Source organism: Pollicipes pollicipes, unplaced genomic scaffold, assembly GCF_011947565.3.
Source record: "Pollicipes pollicipes isolate AB1234 unplaced genomic scaffold, Ppol_2.1 Scaffold_4740;HRSCAF=5597_pilon_pilon_pilon, whole genome shotgun sequence".
Taxonomy (NCBI): Eukaryota; Metazoa; Arthropoda; class Thecostraca; order Pollicipedomorpha; family Pollicipedidae; genus Pollicipes; species Pollicipes pollicipes.
Genome location: NW_023596545.1, coordinates 3946417 through 3973467, shown reverse-complemented (window position 1 = coordinate 3973467; position 27051 = coordinate 3946417). Strand labels below are relative to the sequence as shown.

General features: G+C 52.4%; 2 protein-coding genes across 3 annotated transcripts; both read left to right on the top strand.

Annotated features, from left to right (window-relative positions):
* The first annotated feature begins 118 nt into the window (after positions 1-118).
* On the top strand, positions 119-9254 carry LOC119099214 (splicing factor ESS-2 homolog). The gene is given in 3 exon segments (XM_037222331.1): positions 119-131; positions 7317-8016; positions 8018-9254. Coding segments are annotated over 2 exon segments (1368 nt in total). The 5' UTR covers positions 119-131; positions 7317-7332; the 3' UTR covers positions 8702-9254.
* Positions 9255-14055: 4801 nt separating this feature from the next.
* On the top strand, positions 14056-23280 carry LOC119098881 (uncharacterized). Of its 2 annotated transcripts, none has more exons than XM_037221924.1 (5): positions 14056-14237; positions 17235-17396; positions 20615-20801; positions 21305-21437; positions 22526-23280. In XM_037221924.1, exons 1-5 carry the CDS (start codon positions 14147-14149, stop codon positions 22883-22885), a joined length of 933 nt encoding a protein of 310 aa, XP_037077819.1. In that variant the 5' UTR covers positions 14056-14146; the 3' UTR covers positions 22886-23280. The 2 variants fall into 2 exon arrangements, with proteins under 2 accessions (XP_037077819.1, XP_037077820.1); XM_037221925.1 differs by having other exon boundaries at positions 14057-14237; positions 20615-20756.
* The last annotated feature ends 3771 nt before the right edge of the window (positions 23281-27051 follow it).

Below are 27051 nucleotides of genomic sequence, written 5' to 3'. Positions count from 1 at the left end.
ATCAAATTGTAACCACTGGCGTCATCAGCCAGCTGATACTCACCTCCCCACTTCGCACACCAATACACGCAGCGCAAATTTAGCGCAACTTCGCGCAATGCCATACACGATATATGCGTTTCGTGTCCAAGGTTAGTTGGTGGTGTACGTGGTGCAGGCGGTGCAGGGTGGGGGGAGGCTGATGCTCACGCAAAGTATTGGCTTTTTTTTACTTGGGTACCTGTATTGCCGACGGTGGGGAGAGAGCTACGCTGGCTGCAGGGTTCCTGTACTGCCATGATGGAGAAATGCTGTTAGGTATCAGCCGACGTAGTGACGTCACTGAAAATGGGTTTGCATCGATCTGGGTTCTTTTGGGCCGACTGAAGGCTACAAGGCATTTGCTAGCGATATGATGTCACTGGTATTCGACTGGATATGTGACGTCACTGGTTGTGAGGCTTTAGGGCTCTTTGGGTGCAATGAATGCCGTAAAGCATCACCTGACGATATGTCGTCGCTGGTATTCAATGAAACATCAGGCGCAACGGGCCTTATTCCATCTTTACCTTTCGTACCTGTCTGCTGCAAGCATTTGCGTGCCGAATAAAAGCTTGACCGAATCACCTGAATGTGTGACGTCACCAATCACCACTTGATACGAGTGCACTTAGGCCCCACGGCCGCGGTGTATCATGTTCCGTGAAATATCACTGGGTATCGTGACGTCAGTGATATTCGACTAAATATTGGTCGCAACAGGTCAAGGTTCATTTTTAGCTTCGTACCTGTCTACTGCAAGCACAGGCGTGATGAATAAAAGCTACCAAATCACGTGAGTGTGTGACGTCACTGGTCATGCATTTTTATGGATCTTTGGGGGCCAACTGAGGGCCGTAAAGCATAGCCTAATGATGTGACGTCACTGGCATTCGACTGTGTGTGATGTCACTTGTGATCAGATTTTACGGCCTCTTTTGGGCCGACGAAAGGTCATACTACATTAACTGAAGATGTGCCGTCACTGGTATCCGAATACAATTCAGGCGGCCATGGCCATGCTCCATCTTTGCCTTTGGTACCTGTCCATTGCAAGTATTTGAATGCTGAAGGAAGGGTCTGCCGAATTACCTGAGTGTGTAACGTCACTAACCATTAATTTGTATAGACTGTTTTGAACCCACTGTAAGCCATACCACATCAGCTGACCATATGACGTCACCGGTTTTCGTCTAGGTGTCATGCGCAACAGGCCATGCTCTATCTTTGCCTTTCGTACCTGTTTACTGCAAGCTTTCGCGTGCTATATCAAGGTGATGCTGAACCATCTGAGTGCGTGACGTCACTGGTCATGAGTTTATACAGGTTCACTTGGGCAGCCCAATGCAACAAAGCATCATATCCTGTAAAGCATCGCGGGATGATATGACGTCACTGGTATTCGACTCAACATCAGGCGCAACAGGCCATGTTCCATCTTTACCTTTCGTACCTGTCTACTGCAAGCATTCGCGTGTTATATCACGTCATTGGTTAAGAGTTCTTACGAGCTCTTTTCAACCCCCTATATGGTATAATGCTTCAGTTGACGATATGATGTCACTGGTGTTCGACTTAGCATCAGGCACAACATGTCATGTTCCATCTTTGCCTTTCGCACCTGTTAAAGTATTGGCGAGCCTAATGATGGCTCTGCCGAATCACCTGAGTGCGTCATCATGAGTTTTTACAGGCTATTGTTGGCCGGGAAAGCCATTAGGCATCATCTAACGATATGTCGTCACTGGTAATCCACTAAGTGTGTGACGCCATTGGTCATGAGTTTTCCCGCGCCTTTTTGGGCCGACTTAAGGCCATTAGGCATCTGGTAACGATATGACGTCACTGGCATTCAATTAAGCATCAGATACAATATGTCGTGTTTCATCTTTACCTTCCGCACCTATCTACTGCAAGTATTCGCGCGCCACATAAAGGCTCTGCCCAATCACCTGAGCGTGTGGTGTGACTGGTTATGAGTTTACGCGGGTTTACCCGGGCTGACTGAAGGACATCAAGCATCATCTGGCGATGTGACGTCACTGGTATTCAACTTAACACCAGGCGCGACAGGCCATGTTCGTCTTTACCTTTCGTACCTGTCTATTGTAAGCATTGACATGCTTAAGGAAAGCTCTGTGAAATCTCCTGAGTGTGTAATGTCACTGATCATGAGTTCTTTACGGGCTGCTTTTTTGTACCTATAGGGTACAAGACATCAGTTGACGATATGACATCACTGGTATTTGACTTAATCTCAGGCGCAACAGGTCATGTTCCATCTTTGCCTTTCGCACCTCTATACTGCAAGTATTCGCGCGCTACATAAAGGCTCTGCCGAATCACCTGAGCATGTGGTGTAACTGGTCATGAGTTTACGCGGGCTTACTCGGGCTGACTGAAGGACATCAAGCATCACCTGACCATATGACGTCACTGATATTCGGGCTGTGGCCCAGACTTATGGCCGCTAGGCGGCGCCCTTGATTATTATTTAGCCATCAGGGCATTCCGGACCGTAGCTGCTCAGGGGCGCATCCTGTGATGTCGGGCGGAATAGCTTTGCATATACGTCGGTTTGTGGGCTGGGATCACCTTTGTTTTGTGTTTACGTTTGTTCAAAATTTTAGTCGTTGAAACAGCCCATTGCGTTTGAAGTTGTTACTTAATGGTGCGCACAATAAAATTGGTGTGCTTAACTATGGTGCATCTCCCACCTCTGCTGCGGAACTCCGTAGCCGTAGGTGGCCAGGTGACCTCCTACCAACTGATGATCAGTGACGTCACATACTCAGGTGATTCGGCGGAGCCTTCATATAGCACGCGAATATTTGCAGCAGCCAGGTACGAAAGGCAAATATGGAGCATGACCTGTTGCGCCTGATGTTTAGTCGAGCACCAGTAACGTCATGTCATCAGCTGATGCATTATAACCTAAAATGGGTTCAAAGGAGCCCGTAAAAAACTCGTGACCAGTGACGTCACACATTCAGGAGATTTGACGGAGCCTTCATTCAGCACGTCAATACCTTTAATAAACAAGTACAAAAGGTAAAGAAAGTACGTGGCATTTTGGACCTGATGTTAAGTCGAATAACAGTGACGACATATCATCCTGTTATGCTTCACGGGAGGTGTTGCTTTGTGGCCTTGGGCGGCCCAAGTGAATCCGTATGAACTCATGACCAGCGACGTCACCCACTCAGATGATTCGTCTGGAGTTTAGTCGATTACCAGTGACGTCATATCGTCAGCTGATGCTTGATGTCCGTCAGTCAGCCCGAGTAAACCTGCACAAACTCATGGCCAGTTACGCCACACGCTCAGGCGAATCGACAGAGTCTTTTTGTAGCGCACGAATACTTGCAGTAGGCAGGTGTGAAAGGTAAAGATGAAACATGGCTTATTGCAACTGATGTTAATTCGAATACAAGTGACGCCATAACGTTATCTGATGCCTAATGACCTGAACTCGGCCAAAAAAGGCCCGTAAAAGCTCATGACCAGTGACGTCACACACTCAGTGGATTACCAGTGACGTCGTTTCGTTAGCTGATGCCTTATGGCTTTCGCTCAGCCAAAAATAGTTGGTAAAAATTCATGACCAGTGACGTCGCACACTCAGGTGACTCGGCAGAGCCATCATTTAACGCACCAATACTTTACAGGTACGAAAGGCAAAGATGGAACATGACCTGTTACGCCTCATGTTAAGTCGAACACCATTGACATCATGTCGTCAACTGATGCATTTTTCCCTATAGAGGGTTCCAAGGAGCCAGAAAAAACTCATGACCAGTAACGTTACACACCCAGGAGACTCGACAGAGCCTTCATTCAGCACGTCAATACTTGTAATAGACGGGTACGAAAGGTAAAGATAGAACATGGCCTGTCGCGCCTGATGTTAAGTCGGACACCAGTGACGTCATATCATCAGCTGATGCATTATACCGTTTGGGGGTACAAAAGGTCCCGTAAAAAGCTGTTGACCAGTGACGTTACTTACTCAGGAGACTCGACAGAGCCTTCATTCAGCACGCCCATAATTCCAAGAGACAGGTACGAAAGGTAAAGATGGAACATGGCCTGTCGCGCCTGAAGTTTAGTCGAATACCAGTGACGTCATATCGTCAGCTGATGCTTGATGTCCTTCAGTCAGCCAGAGTAAACCCGCGTTAACTCATAACTAGTTACACCACACGCTCAGGTAATTCGGCAGAGCCCCTGTGTCGCGCGAATACTTGCAGTAGATAGGTGCGAAAGGTACAGACGAAGCATGGCTTAGATGGAGCATGGCCTGTTGCGCATGATGTCTAGTCGAAACCCAGTGACATCATATCGTCAGCTGATGCCTTGTGGCCTATAGTAGGCTCAAAAGAGTGTGCAAATTAATGGTCAGTGACGTACACACTCAGGTAATTTGGCAGAGCCTTCCACGGCAATGCTTGCAATGGACAGGTACCAAAGATAAAGGTGGAACATGGTCTGTCGCGCCCGAAGTTCATTCGAATACCAGTGACGTCACATCTTCAGTCATTGCCGTATGACCTTTCGTCGCCCCAAAAGAGGCCGTAAAACCTCATGACCAGCGACACGCACAGTCGAGTGCCAGCGACGTCACATCGTTAGCTGATGCTTTATGGTCTTCAGTTGGCCGCACAAAAAATCCGCCAATACTTGCAGCAGACATGTACGAAAGGTATAAATGGAGCATGACCTGTTGCCTGATGTTCAGCCAAATACCAGTGACGTCATGTCGCCAGCTGATGCCTAACGGCATTTCGTCGGTCCTATAGGGCCCGTGGAAACCCACGGCCATTGACGTCTTACAGTCGTATAGCAGGGACGTCGTTAGCTGACTCCTTGTGGTCTTCAGTTGGCCGAAAAGCACCGTTGGAACTCATGGCCAGTGATGTCGCACACTCAGGTGGTTCGGCAGCTTTCATCCAGCACGCCAATGCTTGCAGTAGACAAGTACAAAGGTAAAAATGAAGCACGGCCTGTTGCGCCCAGTTTTTATTCGAATACCAGTGACGTCACGCTATCCGGTGATACTTTGCGGACCACGACACACCATGGTCGTGAGGCCTAAGTGCACTCGTATGAAGTGATGATTAGGGACGTCACACATTGGGGTAATTCGGTCAAACCTTTATGCGGCACGCAAATGCGTGCAGCAGACAGGTACGAAAAGTAAAGATGGAACGAGGCCGGCCGCGCCTGATGTTCAATCGAATACCAGTGACGACACATGGCCAGCTGATGCATTACGGCATTCAGTGGACCCAAAAGAGCCTTACACACTCACGACCAGTGACGTCACATATCCAGCCGAATACCAGTGACACCATGTCACAAGCAAAAGCCTTATGGCCTTCAGTCGGCCCGAAAGAACCCCGATCCCGATCGATGCAAAACCATTTTCAGTGACGTCACAATGTTAGCTGATGCCTCACAGCTTTTGCCCCGCACGACAATACTCGAAACCCTGCAGCTGGCGTAGCTCTTCCCTCCGTCGGCCATACAGGTACCCAAGTAAAAAATTACCAAGTATTCAGGTATCTGGGGTGGTCCATGCTATTCGTGTCTGCAACATTTCAAATATTCCTAACATGATATGCTTCGTAATTCTCAAAACAGATTGAAAAGACTGAATCCAGCGCACAAATTGAGTATTTCAAGCGCCATGCAAGGATAAATTCATGTTTGTGTGGTGTTAAAAGGATAAATTAATTTATGGCACATTTGCTGATACCAACAATGTATGGCTTGTGTGTTTGATTTGTTGGCCTTATGTGGGGCCTAAGCTGAGAATTGCCCCAATTTCACTCTTTCTTGACCTTTTGACAGTCAGCCATCATTCATATTTTGTTGTGTGTGGCTGCTCAGTAGGACTAATAGTCATTTACAAGGCAGTAATATTAGCCTTATTCCTCGGTGAGAGAAACGAAACAAGAATGGTGATTTAGTTTGGCTGATATTTTGACAACATGCCTTTATTGGAACAATAGCAGAAGTGAATTCATTTCTGCTATTGGTTTGATAAAGGCACATTACCTTTGTGAATTTGGCTGCTATTGATCGTTATTCACTTTTATAAGTGAATTCACTTCTGCTGTTATTTCCATAAAGCATGTTGCCAAAACATCAACCCAACTATATCTTCATTTTCCTGTTATTACTGAGAAATACAGCTAGTAATACTGTCTTACCTAACTGAATAATATTCTTCACTAATACAGTGAACAACTTAGTACTCATTTATGTTGACTGCTAGTGCTGTTTTCTAGTATTGCCTGTTTGAATGAGAAAAAGTGTAACTGAATTAGTGTAAGTCATTGTAGGGTTATTGGGACTGTGTTAAGTTGAGGCATGTGTATTTTATCCTGTACACTGTATGATAATTGGCTATAAAGATAGACATGCAGGATTGATATGCTATTGGTCATTGCATCATGATGTATGTTTTCATTAACAAGTTGATGAATATTAAGCACATTATAGATAAAGGTGCTTGTTTAGCAATATCAGGCATTTATTGAAGTCCAAAATACCTACCTGATCCAGACCCTGTGCCTTCAATTTTGGTTTTGCTTATCTGCCACATTAACCATAAGAGAAGAGGGGCTGTGGAGTCAAGACTTGGAAGCTTGCTTTTTCTCATTCAATGGTAGGCTGCTGCACATTTAGAATTGGATTTAACTTAACATTGTGTTTGTTTTAGATGTAGTACCCTGCAGATGTTTAATTTCTAAGTCCCAATCTCACATTGGCATATTTTTGTGTACTTCTAACAGTGTTCAGTAGTTGTGGGATATTAGAGACTGGGAAAAGGTACCCATGTTTATTGCCCCATGGTATGCCCTGCATTGATTTGTGACATTCTGGAAGATTACATCCATATGGTAGTTGGTCATTTGAAAAAGAAAGCTGATTTTGTTAGAAAAACATGATCATGGTAGACATCAATTGGGCATTGCATTGGTCTGAAAAGACCAAGCTTGCCAAAGAACAAAAACCAAAATCCATAGATCAGCTGTGATCTGAACACATCAGTTTGGCAAGATATGTAAAACTGATAGGAAAGGCCATAGACTGTTAGCACTCCAGTTGGAATGGGTTCAAGATCAAGGTGGAAAGACTACAGTGGAGCAAATCAGCTCCTTCTGCATGCAAAGGAGGCCATTTCCCAATAACTAGACAGCTGAATTTCATCATGTTGTGTGCTAAGTGCTGTAAGCACTTCAGTCAGTTAGTCACATCCCTGGTTAAGTGACACAATGTTCGGTTCGCAGGACTGGCCATCCAAGGATGAGTGACTCAGAGGGTTTAGTCGGCGCGGCCGCCACCCCGGCCGGCCAGGATCTCGTTGATGGCTTCAAGCGGCCGTTGGCGGCAGCACCTCGCCGCAAGCGCTTCCGCAAGACGGTGCTGGACGAGGACAACTACATCCGTGAGCTGGAGGGCATCGTCGAGCGGGACTACTTCCCCGACCTGAAGCGGCTGCGCGCTCAGGACGAGTACCTGGCGGCGGTGCAGTGCGGTGACGCCCCGCGACAGCAGGAGCTGCGCGCGCGCTACGGCTCGGGCGCGCGGCCCGACACGGCTCAGTCGTGGTCGACGGAGGCACCGGCCGTCCCGGAGACGCCCACCCCGGGTGGAGCCGTCGACCGGGCCGAAGACGAGCCGGCCCAGCCGCTCTCGCTCAACCAATACCTGGCCACGCACACCAGCGAGGACAACGAGAGCTTCGGTGAGATGATGGCCGAGGCGAGCCGCCGGCACCGCGTGCGCCACCCCTGGCTGTACGCGGCCGAAGCGGCGCACAACGACCGGCAGGCGGCGCTACTGTCGCTGGACGTGCCTTCGCTGGAGGAGCAGGCGGACGGCGGGCCGCGGCCCGGCCAGGTGGCCACTTGGCGCTACCGCTCCGAAAACGACCTTATGTACGCGCCGCGGGGGTTGGCGCTGACCGCCGAGGACAAGATCGAGCGGGTCCCGCCTCCGTCAGGAGATCGATGTGGCCAACACGCGCTTCAAGAGCACGCCCTTCAACGAGGCGGAACAGCGGGCGGAGGTGGGTCGCGCGGCGCAGGTGCAGGCGCGGCGCCGCCTCGGCGGCAAGGTGGATGTGGACGGCCGTGAGGTGGTGGAGCCGGCCGGCCGTCAGCTTCTGCGCACGCCCTCGCCGGCGCCCGGCGTGGCCGAGTCGCCGCTGATGACCTGGGGTCAGATCGACGGCTCGCCCTTCCGCCTGGACGGCGGCGCCACGCCGGCCGCCGCGCCCCCCGCCAGCCCGTTCCGGATTGTGGCAGCCTCGCGGCGCGAGCAGCTGGCGCTGGCGCTGGCCGAGCGCGCCTCGTCGCGCCACCGCGACAAGAAGGGCCGCGCGCTGGAGGCGGCGCGCCGCCACGTGGCGTCGCCGTCGGCCGCCGCGCTCGACCGGCTCGCGTCGCTGTCGCCGGCGGCGCGGCGGCTGGCGCGCGCCGGCCGCTCCGCCGACCGCGCGCTGCGCGCCTCCTACACGCCGAGCCCGGCGCGGCGGCGGCGGCCGGCGCCAGCCACGCCCACGCCCACGCCACTGACGCCAGCTGCGGCGTCCCCGGCGCCGGCCGCCAGCATCACTGACAACCTGCTGCAGCTTCCGGCACGGAAGCGGGCGGCCGACTTCTTCACGTGAGCGGTGGTAGCCGTGGTGTGTTTGGCCTACTGTGGCTGTTGTGGTGGGGCAGTCTGTGTTGGCGGCAGCATTGTCAGCCAGCGTGCTCAGCGGAAGGCCGCAGTCATGTTCGACGCACGCGCCATCGGGATGGTGGTTGTCTAGTAAAATCCATGAAGTCATTATCTACAAGCCTGCCGTCCGGGCGGGGATTTAGGTGGCAGCTCAATCCAAGCTGAAGTCTTAAACATGACACATAGATGGTGCTGGCTGTGCGCGCGGATAGCACGCAGGGACAGGGTTCTGTTGTGTGTGTGTTCCCCTGCGTATTGTTTGTTGTGCCTTGTGGAAGGCATCCTGGCCATGTGATGTCCATTTCATAGGCGTGTGTACATAACGTTGGTGTCAATATGGTGTCTGGTGCGTACGTCGTCGCCTAAGTGCTTGTTTCATAATCGTGGTGTGTGGAAAACTATCATGGGCGTCATCTGAGGCCACGCCATTGCGAAGATGGTGGTGATTAAGGCGTTCAACACAGCCAGCTATGCTTTGTGAGTGACCTGTCATGTAAATTGAATACATTAATCGTTTCACCAAAATGTGTGGAGGTTCAACTTCTATGAGTTTTGCGTTGCCAGGTGGTTTAAAGGAAGGTCACACGATTAGATGACCGCTACTAAAAATGCTTTATGCAGCAGCACGTCATTCCGGGTCCGAGGAGCCCGCATTCTAATCTAATCTAACTTCAGAACATCGGTGACGGGTATCGGGATCAGGGGGCGGGGGGGGGGGGGGTGACGCACCCCTTTGTGTGGGACTAAGGCCTAGACGAGCCGGCTGCGCCTCCCATTCCGACAAATCAGCCGAAAACATCGTCTGCTTGGAGGACTCGGGTGAGCCTGCGGCAGACTGGCGGTTGAGAGGCGCCTCCGATCCCGGCGACCGGCGTGCCCTGTCACGCTTCTTGTCACAGGGCACGGCGGCAGTCCTGGAAGCAGTGCGCCACAACTGGCCACAGGTGGCACGGCTGCCCTGCCGGCCGGCCCGCACCGCCATGACAGACCTCACATGGGTCCACATGTCAGGCAGCTGCCGCATCACTGCTCAACGGTCGGAGCGGTGACGCTGGCCGAGGCTGTATCCCGGCGTGTTCGCTGCCTCACGCGTCTGCGGGAGGGCAGCTGGTTCCGCAAGATCTATTGGGCGGGATCACCCAACCTTGTCGGGTGCCTAGTTCTGTGAGAAAACTTTTCGGCGACAAATAGTTCACTCGATCTCGCCAAGACATGAGATTTGAGACGTAGCGACGACTCGGCTTTCACTTTGCTGTGCGACAGGTTTCTGCCGGTCTCTGTTATTCGACTTCGCCTGGTCGGTAGCTGCAGGTATTGGCACGCTTGACCATATAGATCTCACGGCCAGCTCAGTTTCCGAGGAAAAGAAACGGAATGGGAGGGAGCCACCGTCCGTCAGCAACCCCCCGGGTGAAGCCGTGCGTGCTCCCCGCACGGCTGTCCTTAGGTCAACGTGCTCGGAAAGGCATTAACACGACGCTGCGCTTGGGTTATTGGCCATTAGCGGTGTGCGAGCATGCTAATGTGGTTCTTTTACCGTGCAACAGTATACAACGCATATACATTTCACTTGTGTTAAGTCGCACCAACACTGGCTGATGCAACAGGGAGGGAAAGCCCCTCCATACACACACACACACACACACACACACGCGCGCGCGCGCGCGCGCGTGCAAAGGCTTAGATTTTAAGCATTCTGGTTGCATGTTTGTGTAACCCCCACGCTATTCGGAGCTCCGCCCGTGGATCCAGTGTTGGATCTGCACCGACCGTGTTTATCTATGATTGAGAATTGCGGAAGGTAAAGATGTCAAACTGAGCCTCCGCCTTACGATACACCCAGTCATACGTGCTTGTCATCTATGATGTCATTCACACACGTCCCGGTCATGTGTGACACGTCAGGCATGCACGTCTCGGTCATCTATGACACGCCAGTCACATACGTCCAAGTCATAGGCGTCGGAACGACGTTTCCAGAGGTGGGGGGAGCCCAGGGTGTACTTCAGGAACTTTCTGGAAAGCAAGCCCGATGACTGGGGGGGGGGGGGGGGAGAGCGGGTAGAGATGGAGTTTGTCATCGTCCTTTATTCAAATGTCATGGCTGCTACACTAGATATGCATGGAAAGCTGTTTCTTACTGGTGCACAATTTTGCCCATTCGACTCATCTATGTTATTCTGCAAATAAGGCTATCCAGCAGCAGAAAAATATCCTCCGTGAAGCTGCCTACCTTAAGTATGAACTGGCCCCACGGACATTGCATTGCTCATCAGCCAACGTAGACAGCTTTTTAAACCGATAGAATTCAGAGGCTTTGTCAGAAGTTTTTATCTGGGTTCCACAGACATTAAGGACATCGTGAAGGTAGATTAGATCGATACGTTTGATCAAAATTTGCAGATGAAAATTTGACCGCAGATGGAGCGGTCAACAATGTGTATTAACATGGCCTAGCTATGCTTGTACGAAAATGTTCACCATTCAGTCAGAATCGATTAGTGGTACAAGTTATATAACGTGTTTTTTTAACATGGGCGCCCTCAAATCGACCACAAAACCTCCATACCAGGCGTTGCAGTCTCCACGATCCGCGGAACGTTAGTCTGGCAGCTAGCTTTTAGCCTTGACCCACCGGACGAAAATGACGACACTTCTGAAATAATTACCGTTAAACACATTAACCGATTAGTGATACAAGTTATGTGACGCAGTTTTGAGCATGCGCACCCGAAAATCTTAGAAACAAAAACCTCAACCCCATGCGTTGCAGTCTCTGTAGGCCGCACAGCGTTGGTCCAGCATTTAATATTGAGCCGTGCCCAACGTGTGGACGAAAATAGTGACGCTTCTGAAAGCAGCATCTTTGAACCCTTCATGACAGCAAATCTTGCATTTAGAAGGCAGTTTGAGCCCATATTTCATGTGTGCGATCACTGATCTGATCACATCGACTGACCATAAGAAAAGATTGACCCTTAAAGTGGGGCTGTGTATGTGGTGGTTGAACTGGAAGAGTAAAGGTAGAATCTCTTTTTTCGTGTGTCTGTAATTATTAATCTGTCCAGAAGACAGATTAACACGGTGCCCGCCGTCTGGTGGCACTTGCAATGGCCGAAGCCCTTCGGTTTTGTGGAAGCTGCAGCCCAGGTCGTCGATGTCCTCGCTCTCGAGGTTGCGGGCGGGCATGTTCAGACCTTTTGATGTTATTTGTTTCACTAATCCATTTTAAAAAAAATGAACGTGCTCACGCAAACGTGGGATGGCCTTGCTCGTTTCTTAAGCTCATTTCGACCCACTTTATTCAACAATAATGAGACCCCAACTCTACTCAACAATAATGGGACCCCTTATTTCCCTCCGGGCAAAGGGCCCCTTGAGTAAAACACCAGGGGTATATTACCATTTCCGGTCAAGGGGGCTGAAAGGCCATTCTGTCCCATCGGGAAGCGTCTTCTGGCTGTCGTTCTGGCGACAGAGGCAGGATCTCCTGGTCGATCCGGAGGTCATAAGAAGGATACATCATATCGCATTGTTCAGAAGGCCTCCCTGACACGTGAGGCCTTCTGACCCATGCAGTTGGCCCCGGATCAGCACAGGAACCCTCATTGAGCCAACAACCTTCCTGATCGCCGCAGGTGGTACAATAATTGTCACATGGACTTAAGTTCCATGTTTTTCTATGTTCTTCAGAAATTTTGAGGACCTCTGAACATAGATTGTAGATGAGAAGGGGGCCCAAATTTATACAAACACAGCTAATCTATGTTTATCTTAAAATGTTTAAGATTCAGTCAGAATTTATTACGAAAAAAAATGCTATGAAGTATGGTTTTAAACATGCATACTCGCAAGTCGTAGCAACAACAGCCTCGACGTCCGGCGTTGCAGTCTCCATGGGCCGCACGGCGTCGGCTTTGCGGCTGTGACACTAAGCGATGGCCAATGAGCGAACGAAAGAGATGACACACCTGAAGGAAGATGGCTGGTGAAATATGGAAATCGCCATGTATGTTTAATGTAGTGCAAAAGTAAGCTAAACACAATCTTAATCTGAAAAGTGTGGGGGGTCCAGTTGACGCTGCTGCCCCCTCCCCCACCTTGAAAAGTGGGGAGGCATGGCTCCCCTAACCCCCCCCCCCCCCCTGTCCCTACACCCATGGTCCCAGTCATCTATGATATGTCGGTTACACACGTCACAGTTATCTATGATATGTCGGTCACCCACATCTCAGTCACCTACGAAACGTTAGTCACATACGTCCCGGACACCTATTGCCAGTCTAACACGGCCCAGTCACCTATGACATGTCGGTTACACACCTCACAGTTATCTATGGTATGCCGGTCACACTCATCTCAGTCATCTACGACACGTTAGTCACACACGTCGCGGTCATCTATGACACGCCAGTAACACACGGCCCTGTCATCTATGACATCTCGGTTACACACGTCCCAGTCAGTCATTTATGTTATGTCGGTCACACACGTCCCGGTCATCTATGATATGGTCGCCTGTCAGATATCGAAAGAAGATTCTCGGATGATGGCCGCTCTCATCAGACAGGATCACGCGTATCCACTTCCATGACGCGGCGCTCCCAGTGCCCCCGCGCGCTCCGCTTCCATGACGCGGCGCTCCCAGTGCTCCCACGGCGTAGACATGGCTGCAGCGCCCCTCTGTCGCACTCCACAGCTCCTTTCCCCCAGCCCTCCGTCTCCAGTCACTCTCGCCCTGGCGGTGTCCTGTTTTGCGACGGGTTCGGTTTCCACGCGCCTGCCGCTGTGCGCTACCGAAATACGCCGAAGGGCGTGCGCCGGCTGCTGCAGCGGCGGTGCGTCCCTTGTGTGGGGGAGCGGCGGCGCGGATTTGACGGGGGGAGGGGAGGAGAGCCCGCATCTGGGGCGGCCGCTCAGCTGTCGCCGCCTCAGCGGGGGATGCCGCCGCCCGACGCGCCGCACTCACACGCGGCGCGAGACCCGGGCACAGTGGCGGGGGGCGGGGCGAGCGGGGCGAAGTGGTGCGCCTGGGACCAGCATACAGAGTCGAGCCCTCGGAAGAAGGACCGTGCCGGGTGACAGTCCCCGGGCCAGTCGTGGCTTGTGTGAGGCCGTGTGCGCATCTAGCCGACGGCATCGACTGAGCAGCGACAGGCAGCCAGTCCCCACGGCCGGCAACGAGCTCCCTCCCGCTGAGGCGGCCGCGGCGCGCGAGAGAGCGCACGCCTCGGTCAGCTGCGAGGCTTCAGCGCCGCCGCCCGTCGGCACGTCCGCCGGCCGTCGGAGGCGACGCTCGTCGACACCGTCGCGGCCCGCCGCCTGAGCGGTGCACCTGCCCTCTGGCGCCGGTCTATTTTTAATCGGCGCCTTCTGCCCGGCCGCAGCGGCCATGGTTGTGCGAGAGGTGCTGCTGCCGGCGCGCCGAGGTCGGTCGGACGCGCCGCACCTCACTCCGCGTCGGACGCCACTCGCCATGACTGGTAAGGTGCCGCCGACCCCGCGCCGACGTCCTGACTACTGAGCCGGACCCCTGTCCCCTGGCGGCGTTTCGGTCACGCTGAGTTTGTCCGCCCGCTGTTCGTCTTGAACAGGGCTTCATGTAGCTTATGTCATTCAAAGCATGTTGCTTGCTCTTCTTGGCTTGGCTTATGGATACGTTAAGGCTTTCCAGGAAATCATACGCAGCTTCGCGTTTTAAACAAGGCTCCACTTTCGATGTGCCGTGTTGTTTAGCTTCTTGCGCTTCGCCTTGGCAGCCATCCCGCTGTGGCTTGGCGAGGGCGCCGCTGTCCAGGCTCCGGAGCGCCGGCCTGTGTGCGCCCCTCACCCGCCGCCGCCGGCCCGTGCGCGCCTCTTACCCACCGCCGCCGGTTCCGTCCTAGCCAGGGGCTTGGCTTGCAGTTCCGCGGCAGCGCCGGAAGCGATCTGTATCCGGTCACCTGGTGGGATCAGCTGGGCGGGCTGTGATCGGCCGGCCACGCGATGGGCACCCACCTGGCGCCCCCCCCCCCCCTCGTCCGTCCGTGGGGACCGGGCCACCTGGCCGGCTGCCGGTCCCTTTGTGATGTCTTCCCGCAGCTGGCGGGCGGGCGCGTGCTGTGCGGGTCGGCGCACCAGGCCGGGGCGGCAGCGAGGCCGCTCGCCCACGCGCGGTAACACGCTGAGAGGGACCATGGTGCTCTGCTTCCAGCTAGGGAGGCGGTGGAGGATCGCCCGCATTGCGGTGCTCTTGGGAAGCACGCTGGAACGGGCACGGTACGCCCGACTCGCCCTCGTTCTAAAACGCACCAACGAAGGAAATTTCCGGGTGATCGAAAAAATTGGGTCACAGCGATCGGAAAAAGTAGCAGAGCGGTGTAACGCAGAACGCACGCCACGGAGCTACTTTAAACATGTGATAACCTGCCACCTATACTCTACTTCCAGCATGGCATATGCAAGGGCTTCACCACAGGTGAAGGTGTCCTGCCTAATTTTGCTGGAACACTAGATGGTCCCCCAACTTTGTGGAGACTAGTCAAACTTTTGCGGAAGCAAAATATTTCGGAAGCAATGGGAAAAATAACCCACCCTTAGTGACATCAAATTACATTTTACAAGTCAAAGGCTGCGTTAACCAACTTTCTCTTTCCCAGTGTTTTTATCGATCTGCTTATTGATAACCATTTGACGTTAGATGCGGTTCCGTGCCAAACGACCGGAGGTCGCGCAGAGAAATGCCACCTACGCCTCAAAAGGGGCGGAAAGTTACAGCTTTTCATGGCGGTTCTACAATGATCGGTGCAAGGTTTTCAGGCCATTTACTGCTGCAGCGAGTTATTGCCAGCGTTATGGCTTTTGTATCTAAGGGCTGTGTATCTCATAGACTATGAATCTAAGGCTAAGGGCATAGCTTTCCGGTTTGGTAGCTGCGGGTGTTGACTTTTGCTAAACAGCAGTTAATCTGGCACGATATCGATAAAGACCGCGACGTGCGAAACTGCCATGGATTTTTCCATGAGCTGCATCATTTGCAGCCATCGAAGTAGGCTAAATCTATATCATGGCCATTTGAAGTTATTTTGCTGATTTTCAGACATGGACGTTGAAGACCAGGGAGAAAGCTCATTCTGGAGCCACACTGCGACGGGCTTTTGTGTAAACAGAAACGTAAAAGTCGAATGCTGCTTCCCAAATGTTGATCCAGGACAAAGCCTAGGCATTAAGATCCTACTGAAACAACGCTCGACACGGAAATGCCCCACGCAGATGCTTCATTGGCGCATGCATCTGTTCCGGGCACCGTTGGCTGCAGGTCGAACTGGGGGGGTCGTTCCTTATTGCGGCCATACAAACGTTTGCGTTCAGATACCGGTGCTTGTTTCCGTATGACGCTCCGCAAAAAACTTTCCCGTTCGTTCCATTTATACACATGATGCAACACTACTAAAAAAACTTTCTGCAAACACATGCGTATGAGGATATGCACAATCCAGCCGTAATTAGCCAGGCATGGTAGAATGGCCATGATTCATCGCTGTTGCAGCTTTTTTATCCACACACCTAATACTAATATTTTCTGCGTTGGTCGTGGACAATCCAGAGACGAGGCAGGCCTTTTTGAATACAAGAAGGAGCACGTCAAGCGCGTCCTAATTTTCTACTCAAGAATGGCAGACCTATCCGACGTGCCGCTGAATTGAGTAGCATTCGCAGCACGTTGATGAGCTTGAATCTCTAACGGCCCAGATAAACGATAATACGTCCACAGTCTGGTAACACTTGGCTTATTACATCTCGGTTCAGATTCGATCCCACTACTGCCCTTTTCAAACGAATGTGCTAGTTTTTGAAAGTGCTGGACCATGTGCTCCAGACGTGTGCCATCTGTTCGGGACATGCGACATTTACCCAGCTGTCCACACGACCCTCAGCTGTTCTAAGGCTCGGGCTCAGCTGTTCACGGCGATCAGCTGTATGTATGCATGTGAATCGTACCGCCGTATGTCCATGCCCATTGCCACCGCGGAGGAAGTGGCAAATACAGAGGATTCCATGGTGGTGGTGGCCGCATAATTCCTCAAAGATATGAACAAATCATGGCAATGTGTGTTATGTTTAGCTCCCTGACTGTCATATCAAACCCCCCCCCCCCCCCCTCTTGAACGCCCCCGAACATTTTTTTGTCTGTACGGGGCCCTAAGTTGTTTTATGGCAATGCAAGTTATGAGCAAAGCACTATTAACAGGTGATGTCCAATTGTGATGTACAATTCCTGTGAATGTGCTTCTTGCTTCGCCTAGCTCCGTCAGATTTTCCATCAAAACGCCGGAGAGGCAATCTGCAATCTGCGTTGCAGAGGCGGTGCGTCCCCCCCCCCCTCTTTCCCCCATCACCACTGACGCGGTTCTCCGTCCGTGACCCGCCTCCCCCCTGCACTCTCGGAAGCCCCCCGCCTCATGCGTCAGACATCACGCGGCTGCCCGCCCTGCCCGCAGAGGTGTCAGCCGTCGGAGCCGACGCAGCCGACTGCGTGTTAGCCGCGCACCGGGACGTCGACGCCGACGCCGCCGAGCCGGTCGACGCGCCGTCGCCGTCGCCGTCGCCGGAGTCCCCCAGTCCGACGTCAGCGGGCGAACAGGACCCGTCGTCGCAGAAACGTGAGCCGGCCGCGACCGCTCGGGCATGCCGGGTCCTGTGTCAGGGCCAGCGCGCACTGAACGGGCCTCCTGGATGTTAACTCTTTTACTCGTCTACCCGAGGCGCGCCTGCGGACGCATTGTGAAGGCACGGTGCTGGCAATATGAAAAGAAAGCCTGCGTTTTGATAGGTCGAGTTACTGTCCGAAACTTTATGGGGCATTTTAATTCGAAGTTCTGGGGCATGTTCCATTTCGAAGGCATTTGGGCCTGTCTAGCCAAACGCTTATTACTGCGAGCCTCTTCCATCGACAACCTTCCCAACCGCACTGTAAACATTATTCACCAGCTATTGTCCGAAGCCAACAACCACAGAAGCCAAGTGGCACCTGTCCGCCCGATATTGGCCCCGCTGCCCGGCTGAGCACAGCCGTGTCGGTCGAGGCTGTTCTCCGCGGGCAGTGGCGCTGCATGCGCTGGCCTGCGGCCCAGCCGCCCACGCTCTGCATGCATGGCTAACCTCTGATTGTCCGCTGATCGGACGATGCTTTGACAGTAATCCATGGCCTGGCTGGGGAGTGAGAGCCCACCAGCCCCGTTGTGGGGAGAGCCCCGATAATTGCTCACCTGTCGGTGAGGGTGGTTTGCGCTGTTCCCTCGTAACTCCGCACCCTCAACCGTTGTTCAACTTAACGATTGAGGGTACCTTCGTACGCTCAACCGTTTTCGCTGAAATATGTGATCAACTACTCGCGAGTCATCACTAGCAAACATGGCCAGTTTGGTTTTTGATTCGCAATGATCTTTGACTATAAAACAAAGGGACGTTTGGATCTTGGCTCTTGCTCGTTTTTTGCCTACACCATACCCTGGCTGCTGGCTCTCATTGATTCTTTTGAGAACAACACGTCTGGCGTTTTGGTTTCCAAAGATTTTTAATAATCACGAGAGCCTCGTCCCCAGCAAACGCCAGATGGCGGCTCTCACGAAACACCGGAACCTGGTTCCTTATTCACATTGGCGCCACTCTCAAACACCAGCTATGGCCACCATTTGCCAGTCATTTACCAACAAACAGCTGTATTGTCTGAGTAAGAATATATCCTGTGCGCTTCATATGATATTTACCCACGGTGCTGAGTGGTATATTTGAAAGCTTGCAGAGCATATATTTTACCATTGAACTAAGTACATTTTAAACACAACAGATCCTGAAGATTATGGATAAACTTAAGACAGCTTCCGTGACACTCACAATCTCCTGTGTGATCACAAATTGGTTCCTGGCTTGTTCTTGGTTCTGGAACCAGGGGCAACCAGGCTCTAGTTTTACGAAGAATTGTTCGGAACCAAAAAACATCTATGATCACAACTTCGACAAGGATAACATTGCAGACTTCACGGACGACACGTGTAAGTGTGAGAGCTACCAGATATCGTCGCAATGCACAGATTGGGTTGAGATGTCCATTAACACGCTTTTGGGTGGAGTCAAATTGACCCCCCGAAGGTTTTTCCAGAATGGGTTCCGATTTTTGGTTTCCGATTTCCAAATTTTGCATAGCTGTAGACAACTGAACAGCGGATCGTTTGGTGGCAGAATTTAGATGCACATTGTAAGGTCGCTGACGTATGGCAGGTCGAGGTCAGGTCATGGTTTCAGCAAAGTCAATTTCTAGGGAATCGTTCAATCTGATGCAGCAATGGAGTGTGAGACGAAGCCATACATCTCTGAAATGCTTTTTCAGACAGCACAACAATTGAATGAGCAAATTTCATTGACCTTAGGTCAGGTATAAAGATCAGCCCAAGGTCAAAACCAACCTGTTTCATTACTCTAAGGCTTGCAGTATGGGATAGTTTCTGGTGCTCATTTCGAATTTATTATCCGGCATGAACCGCATCCCACATCTTTCATGGACTCTATAGGTCAGAATAGGTCATTGACCTAAAATGACCCAGGTCAGCATCTAGTTTTTAGGAGCATACTGTCTAGCTTACACTTTGTCGCTTTTTCAGATGCAAAATTCAGAGCAGTTTTGTATGATTCTGGTCGCCATGACCTTCAAAAGGTCAAACAAGGTCGCTGGCCTTAAATGAGCATGCAAACTTTTGCTAGAAACAGTTATCTACATTCTGGGGACTCTTTGAAGACCAGCCTGGAATTGGATCTTGTTTGACCTTATTTGACCCGAAAGTCATCACTTAGGAACCTCAAACTTTGATCTAAGTGAGTTCACGTACGGGTACCCTGTACCCTGTGAATTTGGTGTCTGTAGCTCTCATAGTTCTTGAGATCTCAGGGGTGTCAAATTTTATCCCCCCCCCCCCCCCACCCGAGCGAAGGGTATCCAGCCGGCCACCCGGGCGCGTGAAATGCCTACACAGATTTCAGTGACACCTGGCTATCAATATAACTTCCTGTGGAATTTGTTATTTTGCTTCCATGCCAAATGCATCATTATGTGGCCACATTCACAATGACACAATGTAATCCTGGCAGTTATGTAAACAACCAAATTCAATGCGTTTTTTGCCGGCTAATTTGAACAAGCTTTGTTTTCAAGACTGTGGTAGGATGGTATGCTGGCGCGCGCCAGGATAGGTGACTATTTTTCTGAAAAACGAAACCGCGCAAGTCATATGCTCCTCCGTGCAGTTTGATGCGAACGGACTCGCCCGTCGTCTTAATTGTCCCCAGATTGACTAAACTCCCCTCGCCATCTGTGGGCACAGGAAGGCGGAATTCTGTCGCCTTCTGTCTAACTTGTGCTATAAGATTCTGACGCCATATGCGTGACTCAGATCAGACAGATTATTATGCCATACGTGTGACTGAGATCAGATGCATTCTGCCTTCATCTGTGTGAATGAAGTCAGGAAAATAATGGGACTAGAGCGGGCGAGTTTAGTTTGGTTACTGGGTCTTTAAGGGCGAGCGAACGTGAATGTGAAATCTGAATGTGAATCCGTGGGTCTGGCTGAATAAATATTGGTTCCTTCGGGACTAAACTGGTATGACTTGGGATAATGATATTCTGTAGTCCGTCGATGAATACATTTCCTGGATTATGTACGATCTGCGTCAGGCGCCGAATGGATCACCTCGATTTCGGCGTGACTGGGCGTGCCAGACTATAGCAGACTATGTGGTAAACTGCTGTAGCAGGCAGTCTACCACAGACCCCGGCAGACCGTATCGTCAACTATTGGACCCGAGACCGATTCACCCATTTCAGAGTCTGTCCCGCGAGGATATATTCCGCCGGCGCTACAGAACTGTCTTCGCTGTGACGCCTGCTCGTGCATCTACATTGATGAGCTGGACTACTACAAACACGTTCGGAACTACCACTCGGCCAGTGCTCAGCGCCGCTACAGGTCAGCTGGCGATGGCGCCAGTCACCACACGGCGCGCGCGGTCAGGTCAGGGCTGCCGAGGGGCACGGCTGCCGGTCAGGTCAGGGCTGTCAGGCATGCTCACCATGGTCAGGTGTCATCTGGTCCTCATGGTTCCACAGACGTGCATAAAATATTAGGGGTCCACATTTGTTAGAATGGAATGAGCCAAGCCAATATTTAGTGGACAATGTTTATTTGGCAATGCTATTGATGGAGTGATAATGATTTTGTGATGTAGTGACGTGCAGTTTAGTGGTTTGTGATTTTGTGACATAAGTAGGACTCACCCGACGGATCCTATGTCCAAATACGACATGCGTATTTGTCAGGACCGATTGTTAACTTCGAACCGTGCTTTTTATCCCTCAACACTCACAAGGTGTTAGTCATAATCTATGTCATCTCCTGTTGAGGCTGAACTACACAGAAACGCATACACCTCGACGCTAGCGCTTTACAACACGTCCGCAGAAATCTTAAGAACTTTTCCTGCACATGCAAAATAATAGTGCCATTCTTTCCGGTAGGAAATCTAGTCAGTGCAGAACGTGCGTGTTCTCCAAGATCGTGCCGGAGCAGGTGACGACGCTGAAGACCTTGCAGCACCAGCAGCGGCAAGTCAGCCCCGTCAAAATCAACGTCCTGCAGAACAACGTCAAGGTAACGGCGTACCTGCTCGCTTCAGCTTTGCTTCCATGAGGCGGGACCTCTATCAGGGCTGGCTGGGAGAGGGCCGACGCAGATCACTGCTGGAGTTTTGTAGGTTGCATGGGCAAGGCTCAGTCAGCCTGCAGAAAGTTTTGAGACAAGTTTTGCTCTTCACAGACACTAGTACATGTCCTGCACCTCTCATGTGAGGTATCACGTTTTCCATTCGTCCGTAGTATGCGGTTTTCATGCGTGGACGTGGAGGACTGGTGGCTTGTGACCCAATGTTGGCCGAGCTCTCTCACTGACGAGAGTAAGAAGTCAGAAATTTGGATTACGCTAGGGACGGTCAGGTGGTGCAGAAACGAGTATAATGTTCAGGAACTCGCAGGTCATGAGTTTTGCGGGTTTCTTTCTTTTCATGAACCACCAAAAGGTTAAATCCCTTAAGCTGTTCGGAAATAAAAACCCGCGCCTCCCCGTTTCCCCGAACCCCTGACTGCTCTTTTGCAATGTATCCATCCGACACAGTGCTGCAAGGCCTGCTGATGCCTTCCTTGGAAGCCGCTCGGCACGGGCCCCGGAATGCCAAGTCAGTTGGCACGCGTGCAGCACAGGTTCCGGTTCGGAGGGTGGCGCCGGCTGTGCCATGACACCCCTCGCCAGCCCCGCCCTGTAACGTAAACAGCGCCAGGTGTGCGCGACTCCAGTACACAGCAGGGCGCGCTGGCGGCGGTCCGGAACGCACGCGATACTTTGGGGCGTGAGACGAGTGCCGCCGGTCCGGGACGCGGCTATGCCAACGTGCAGGTGTTGGGATATGGACCAAGGAAGATGCCGACCAAGATCTGCTGTCAGTTTTTGGAGGGCATGCAATAACATTTGCCGCCAGGACGCCAGAAAGCTACCAATCATCATTAGGGATGAATGGGATGTGTGTGGCGGTTTGAAAAGGAACTCGAGCTCGAGCTTGGAGGGTTCAACTAAGGCATGATAAGTTATTTTTCTACATGGAATAGGTTGCTTATACCGCACAAGATCGCATGCAACGTTTTCCAACCGATTTGATGAGTGTAGTGATTGCGGCGCCTGTTTCTCAGAGCCGCTGGAGTCGCATGTTCGCCAGCCGTCTGCGTGGTCAGCTGACGCCACTGAGCAGCGGTCTTCGCGCCATCGACCCCCGCCGAGTGCCGCTCAAGAGCAAGGTCAAGATGCAGGCCAGCCTGCAGCCGTTCGTCGTGCAAGAGCTGGACGCCAAGATGAGGGCGATGAAGCGGCAGCGGGCGACGCCGGGCGACGGCAGCGCCACCTGTTGCGGCGACGGTAGTGACATTTGCGCCGGTGGCGCCACGCTGCGGGTGAAGCAGGAGCCGGCGGGCCTGACGGAGGCCGAGTGCGCGGCGCTGCTGCAGCAGGTCGAGGTGCGGATAAAGACCGAGCCCGGCGAGCTGGAGACGTGATGCCCTGTAGGACGAGCGTCGCACGCGCCGTGTGAGACTTCAGGACCTCGTGTGACGTGTGCAGTGGTCGGGACGAGCTCAGGACGCCTAAGTACCGCCTGCCGACACCGCTGATGTCGGCTCCACTTTAGCTACGTCACGTTCTAGTCAGTTCCATTTGAAATGTGCTTCTGGTTCTTCTCCGAATGCGTTGTGTGCCTTGATGAAGGCTCCAGACCTTGATAAGGTCACTTGTTTTTTCAGTGCCTGAACATGGTCTTCCACTGTAAGTGCCTTCTACCGCCTTCATTGATGATAAAATGGTATGCCACTGAAAACAAGGAAGAGGATCTGGACCCATTTTTACAGGCTTAATGAGTGTGGTTTCCTTCAATCAATGTACAAAATATATTTCGCAGTTGCGTTTTGGGAGGCATCATCGGGTCCGAGATTGCCAGTCGACCCCTGGTCTCGTGCCGGGAGCGCATCTCCTGACTGCGAGGTCACCGGCTGGCGGTTCATTGCTGGTCGCCAGTTCCTCTGAACAGGTCACCGGCTGGCGATTCAGTGCTGGTCGCCAGTTCCTCTGAACAGGTCACCGGCTGGCGATTCATTGCTGGTCGGCAGTTCCTCTGAACAGGTCACCGGCTGGCGATTCATTGCTGGTCGCCAGTTCCTCTGAACCCAAAGACAACCGAGAGCGATTGACGGCGAGATATATGAAGCTGCGGCGGAGTGCAAGAAAAAAACCCAGCAGAGCCACATGAAGTACAAAACGTCGCGTTAGGAAAGGAGCCTAGCGCGAATGATGCGAGAGAGCACAAATTTATTGTTTCATCCCTGCACCTAGTACATGCCGTTGACACATGAATCAAGAAGAGGAACCTGCACCCCGATCGCGACCAGGACACCCCCGTCAAAGTGGATGACTGGTTAGGTCAGACCCATCACTCGCCACCGACATGACCTTTCCGGCCCCGTGACTTCCCGTAAACAACGAACACCATCCGCAGACAGTGACATCAGCAGCGCGGCGAGTGACCTTTCAGGTGACACGGCTGTGGCGTCGAGCCATGGGTCAGAACTGCGCACGCCTCGACAGGGTCCGGACCGCGGCGTATACACGACTGTTCAACATGCGCGTCTTGTGTCTGCTCTTGCTGCTCAGCGTTACTATAATAATGTTCGCAGGTAAGCTATTCCAAATGCACCAGACGCATTTGTGCCATTATAGATGCATATTATCTTTGCTTCACCGCAGTGTTATCTTCCATCTGCCACATGAGGTCCCTGCAATGTGTACAAATGACCTTGTGCCAAACACGTATCTATGCAAGAAAACCGTTGCTGTATAATGACAGAGCCATGAGAGGACAGAAAATTGCTCCATTTCCCCCTGAGGGCTTAGGGTCAATGGGCCCCTGCAGGGCAAAAATCTGTGGACACCTGTCTTGACAAAGTGACTATAATAATGCCGAATAGCCGCTAACAAGCTTTTCAAAAGCGTCTAGGACCCCTGGATCGACCGGAGCACCCTGGTCAGTCGGAAATTGGGTTGTTTACTAACGGAAAAGGAGTCTGGTGAGCCTTGCAAGAAATCGTTCCCCTCCTTAAAGGTTGAAACCATTTGAGAAACATTCGTTACTCTTGCGCGAAGTCCTGGTGACTGGCGTGACTTGTGCTCGACGTCAGCAAAACTCGTGCCTGCTGCATTGGTACTCAGGGCGCTCATGGCACACCCGGTCAAGAGCCCTGACACCTTTGACTTTTGTTAGTTGTCCGTTGTCTCTTTCAAATGGCGTTAGGGTGGTCACTTGCGGGCGGCGGAGAAAATGATACTTCTACGAGCGGGACTGCTGCGGGCTGGGACACCTTTGCCACTGTTGCGGGCTGGGACACCTTTGCCACTGTTGCGGGCTGGGACACTCTACGAGCGGGAGTGCTGCGGGCTGGGACGCCTTTGCCACTGTTGCGGGCTGGGACACTCTACGAGCGGGACTGCTGCGGGCTGGGACACCTTTGCCACTGCTGCGGGCTGGGACACTCTACGAGCGGGACTGCTGCGGGCTGGGACACCTTTGCCACTGTTGCGGGCTGGGACACTCTACGAGCGGGACTGCTGCGGGCTGGGACACCTTTGCCACTGTTGCGGGCTGGGACACTCTACGAGCGGGAGTGCTGCGGGCCGGGACACCTTTGCCACTGTTGCGGGCTGGGACACCTTTGCCACTGTTGCGGGCTGGGACACTCTACGAGTGGGACTGCTGCGGGCTGGGACATCTTTGCCACTGTTGCGGGCTGGGACACTCTACGAGCGGGAGTGCTGCGGGCTGGGACACCTTTGCCACTGTTGCGGGCTGGGACACTCTACGAGCGGGAGTGCTGCGGGCTGGGACACCTTTGCCACTGCTGCGGGCTGGGACACTCTACGAGCAGGACTGCTGCGGGCTGGGACACCTTTGCCACTGCTGCGGGCTGGGACACCTTTGCCACTGCTCGCGGCGGCCGCGCCCCACCGCCTACCGATGCCGTTGAGCTGTCTGAGCGAAGTCGATGGGATCCTGGGAAGGGAAGCTGCACCACAGCAGTACTGGGATGGGAAGCTGCACCACATCAGTACTGGGATGGGAAGCTGCACCACAGCAGCAGGCGCAAGTGTCACGAAAGGCCTGCTGTGAAGTTACCGATGCCCGCTGTCCACGAATGTTCCGAACGGCTCGGGGTTTTACAAGAGGGTGTACACAGCCATATAGGTTTGTGGTCGCCTATGTTCACAATGCTGCTGACATCATAAAAGATTTCCTTAAGTTTTCTCCGATCTTCTCGAAAATCACCACGAGCCATACCCCGCCTTCGCTGCCTTAATTCATGTGATCTGTTTCGGAGTTAAAAGTATTAATTTCTCCCCTTCCCCCCCCCCCCCTCTCTCCCTCTCCTCTCACCTCCTAGTTGAGAGGATTCTCTGGCCGATCCAGTGGCCTTCGACCCTTCAGAGAAAACGTACGAGGTGCTCACTCATCATCGCCGCACTCGATTTATTAGGTCCGTATCTATCAGATTGAATGTTCTCGTCTGGAGTGGCCCGTGGCCACCACGCCCCTAATGGGGCGGATGGAGCAATCGTCCCCATGACTATATCGTTAGATGTTACCCAGCAACCTATGTTTTGTATCGGTGCGTGAAATGAGGTGACTTGTTATGTACATGAGAGTGATGACATGGGGCAGATGGAAGATAGCACGGACAATAAGGTAGAAATGCATTCGACCATGTACAATAGTTCAAAAATATGTTTCAAAGTGTAGGACAGGAAACACATTACAGGCGCATGCAGGTCACCAGTCAGAATACCTCACGTCAACTACCTCACTCTCTACCTCACCAGCGCCGACTGGTCACCAGTCAGAATGCCTCACGTCAACTACCTCACTCTCTACCTCACCAGCGCCGACTAACGCACCGACTGGTCACCAGTCAGCATACCTCACGACAACTACCTCACTCTCTACCTCACCAGCGCCGACTAACGCACCGACTGGTCACCAGTCAGCATGCCTCACGACAACTACCTCACTCTCTACCTCACCAGCGCCGACTAACGCACCGACTGGTCACCAGTCAGCATACCTCACGTCAACTACCTCACTCTCTACCTCACCAGCGCCGACTGGTCACCAGTCAGAATACCTCACGTCAACTACCCCACTCTCTACCTCACCAGCACCGACTAACGCACCGACTGGTCACCAGTCAGCATACCTCACGTCAACTACCTCACTCTCTACCTCACCAGCACCGATTAACGCACGAACTACTAGCAAGCCCCAAGACGCTCTTTGAACTGCAGCTTTTGTAACGTACTTTGCAACGATGCGACAGCGTGTCGTGTAAATAAAGTGGAAGTGATGCCGCCCGTGAGTCCTGCTTACAATAACCAATCGGCATGCACGCATAGTGCTACGGACATGCCAGGCTAAACTCCTGCTTCAGTATATCCGTACATGTGTAAGTAAAAACATGCGCCCGTCTTCGTCCAATCGCATCCCTTCTCCAGCCCCGCAGCTGAATATCTGGCTACTCGCGAATACCATTTGCACTGATTGTTCGGTGCATCATACGCTTCTGATGACTACAAACGCAAATACATCCTGAAAATAGATTAAGCGGGAGCTCTGAAAACGGAAAGC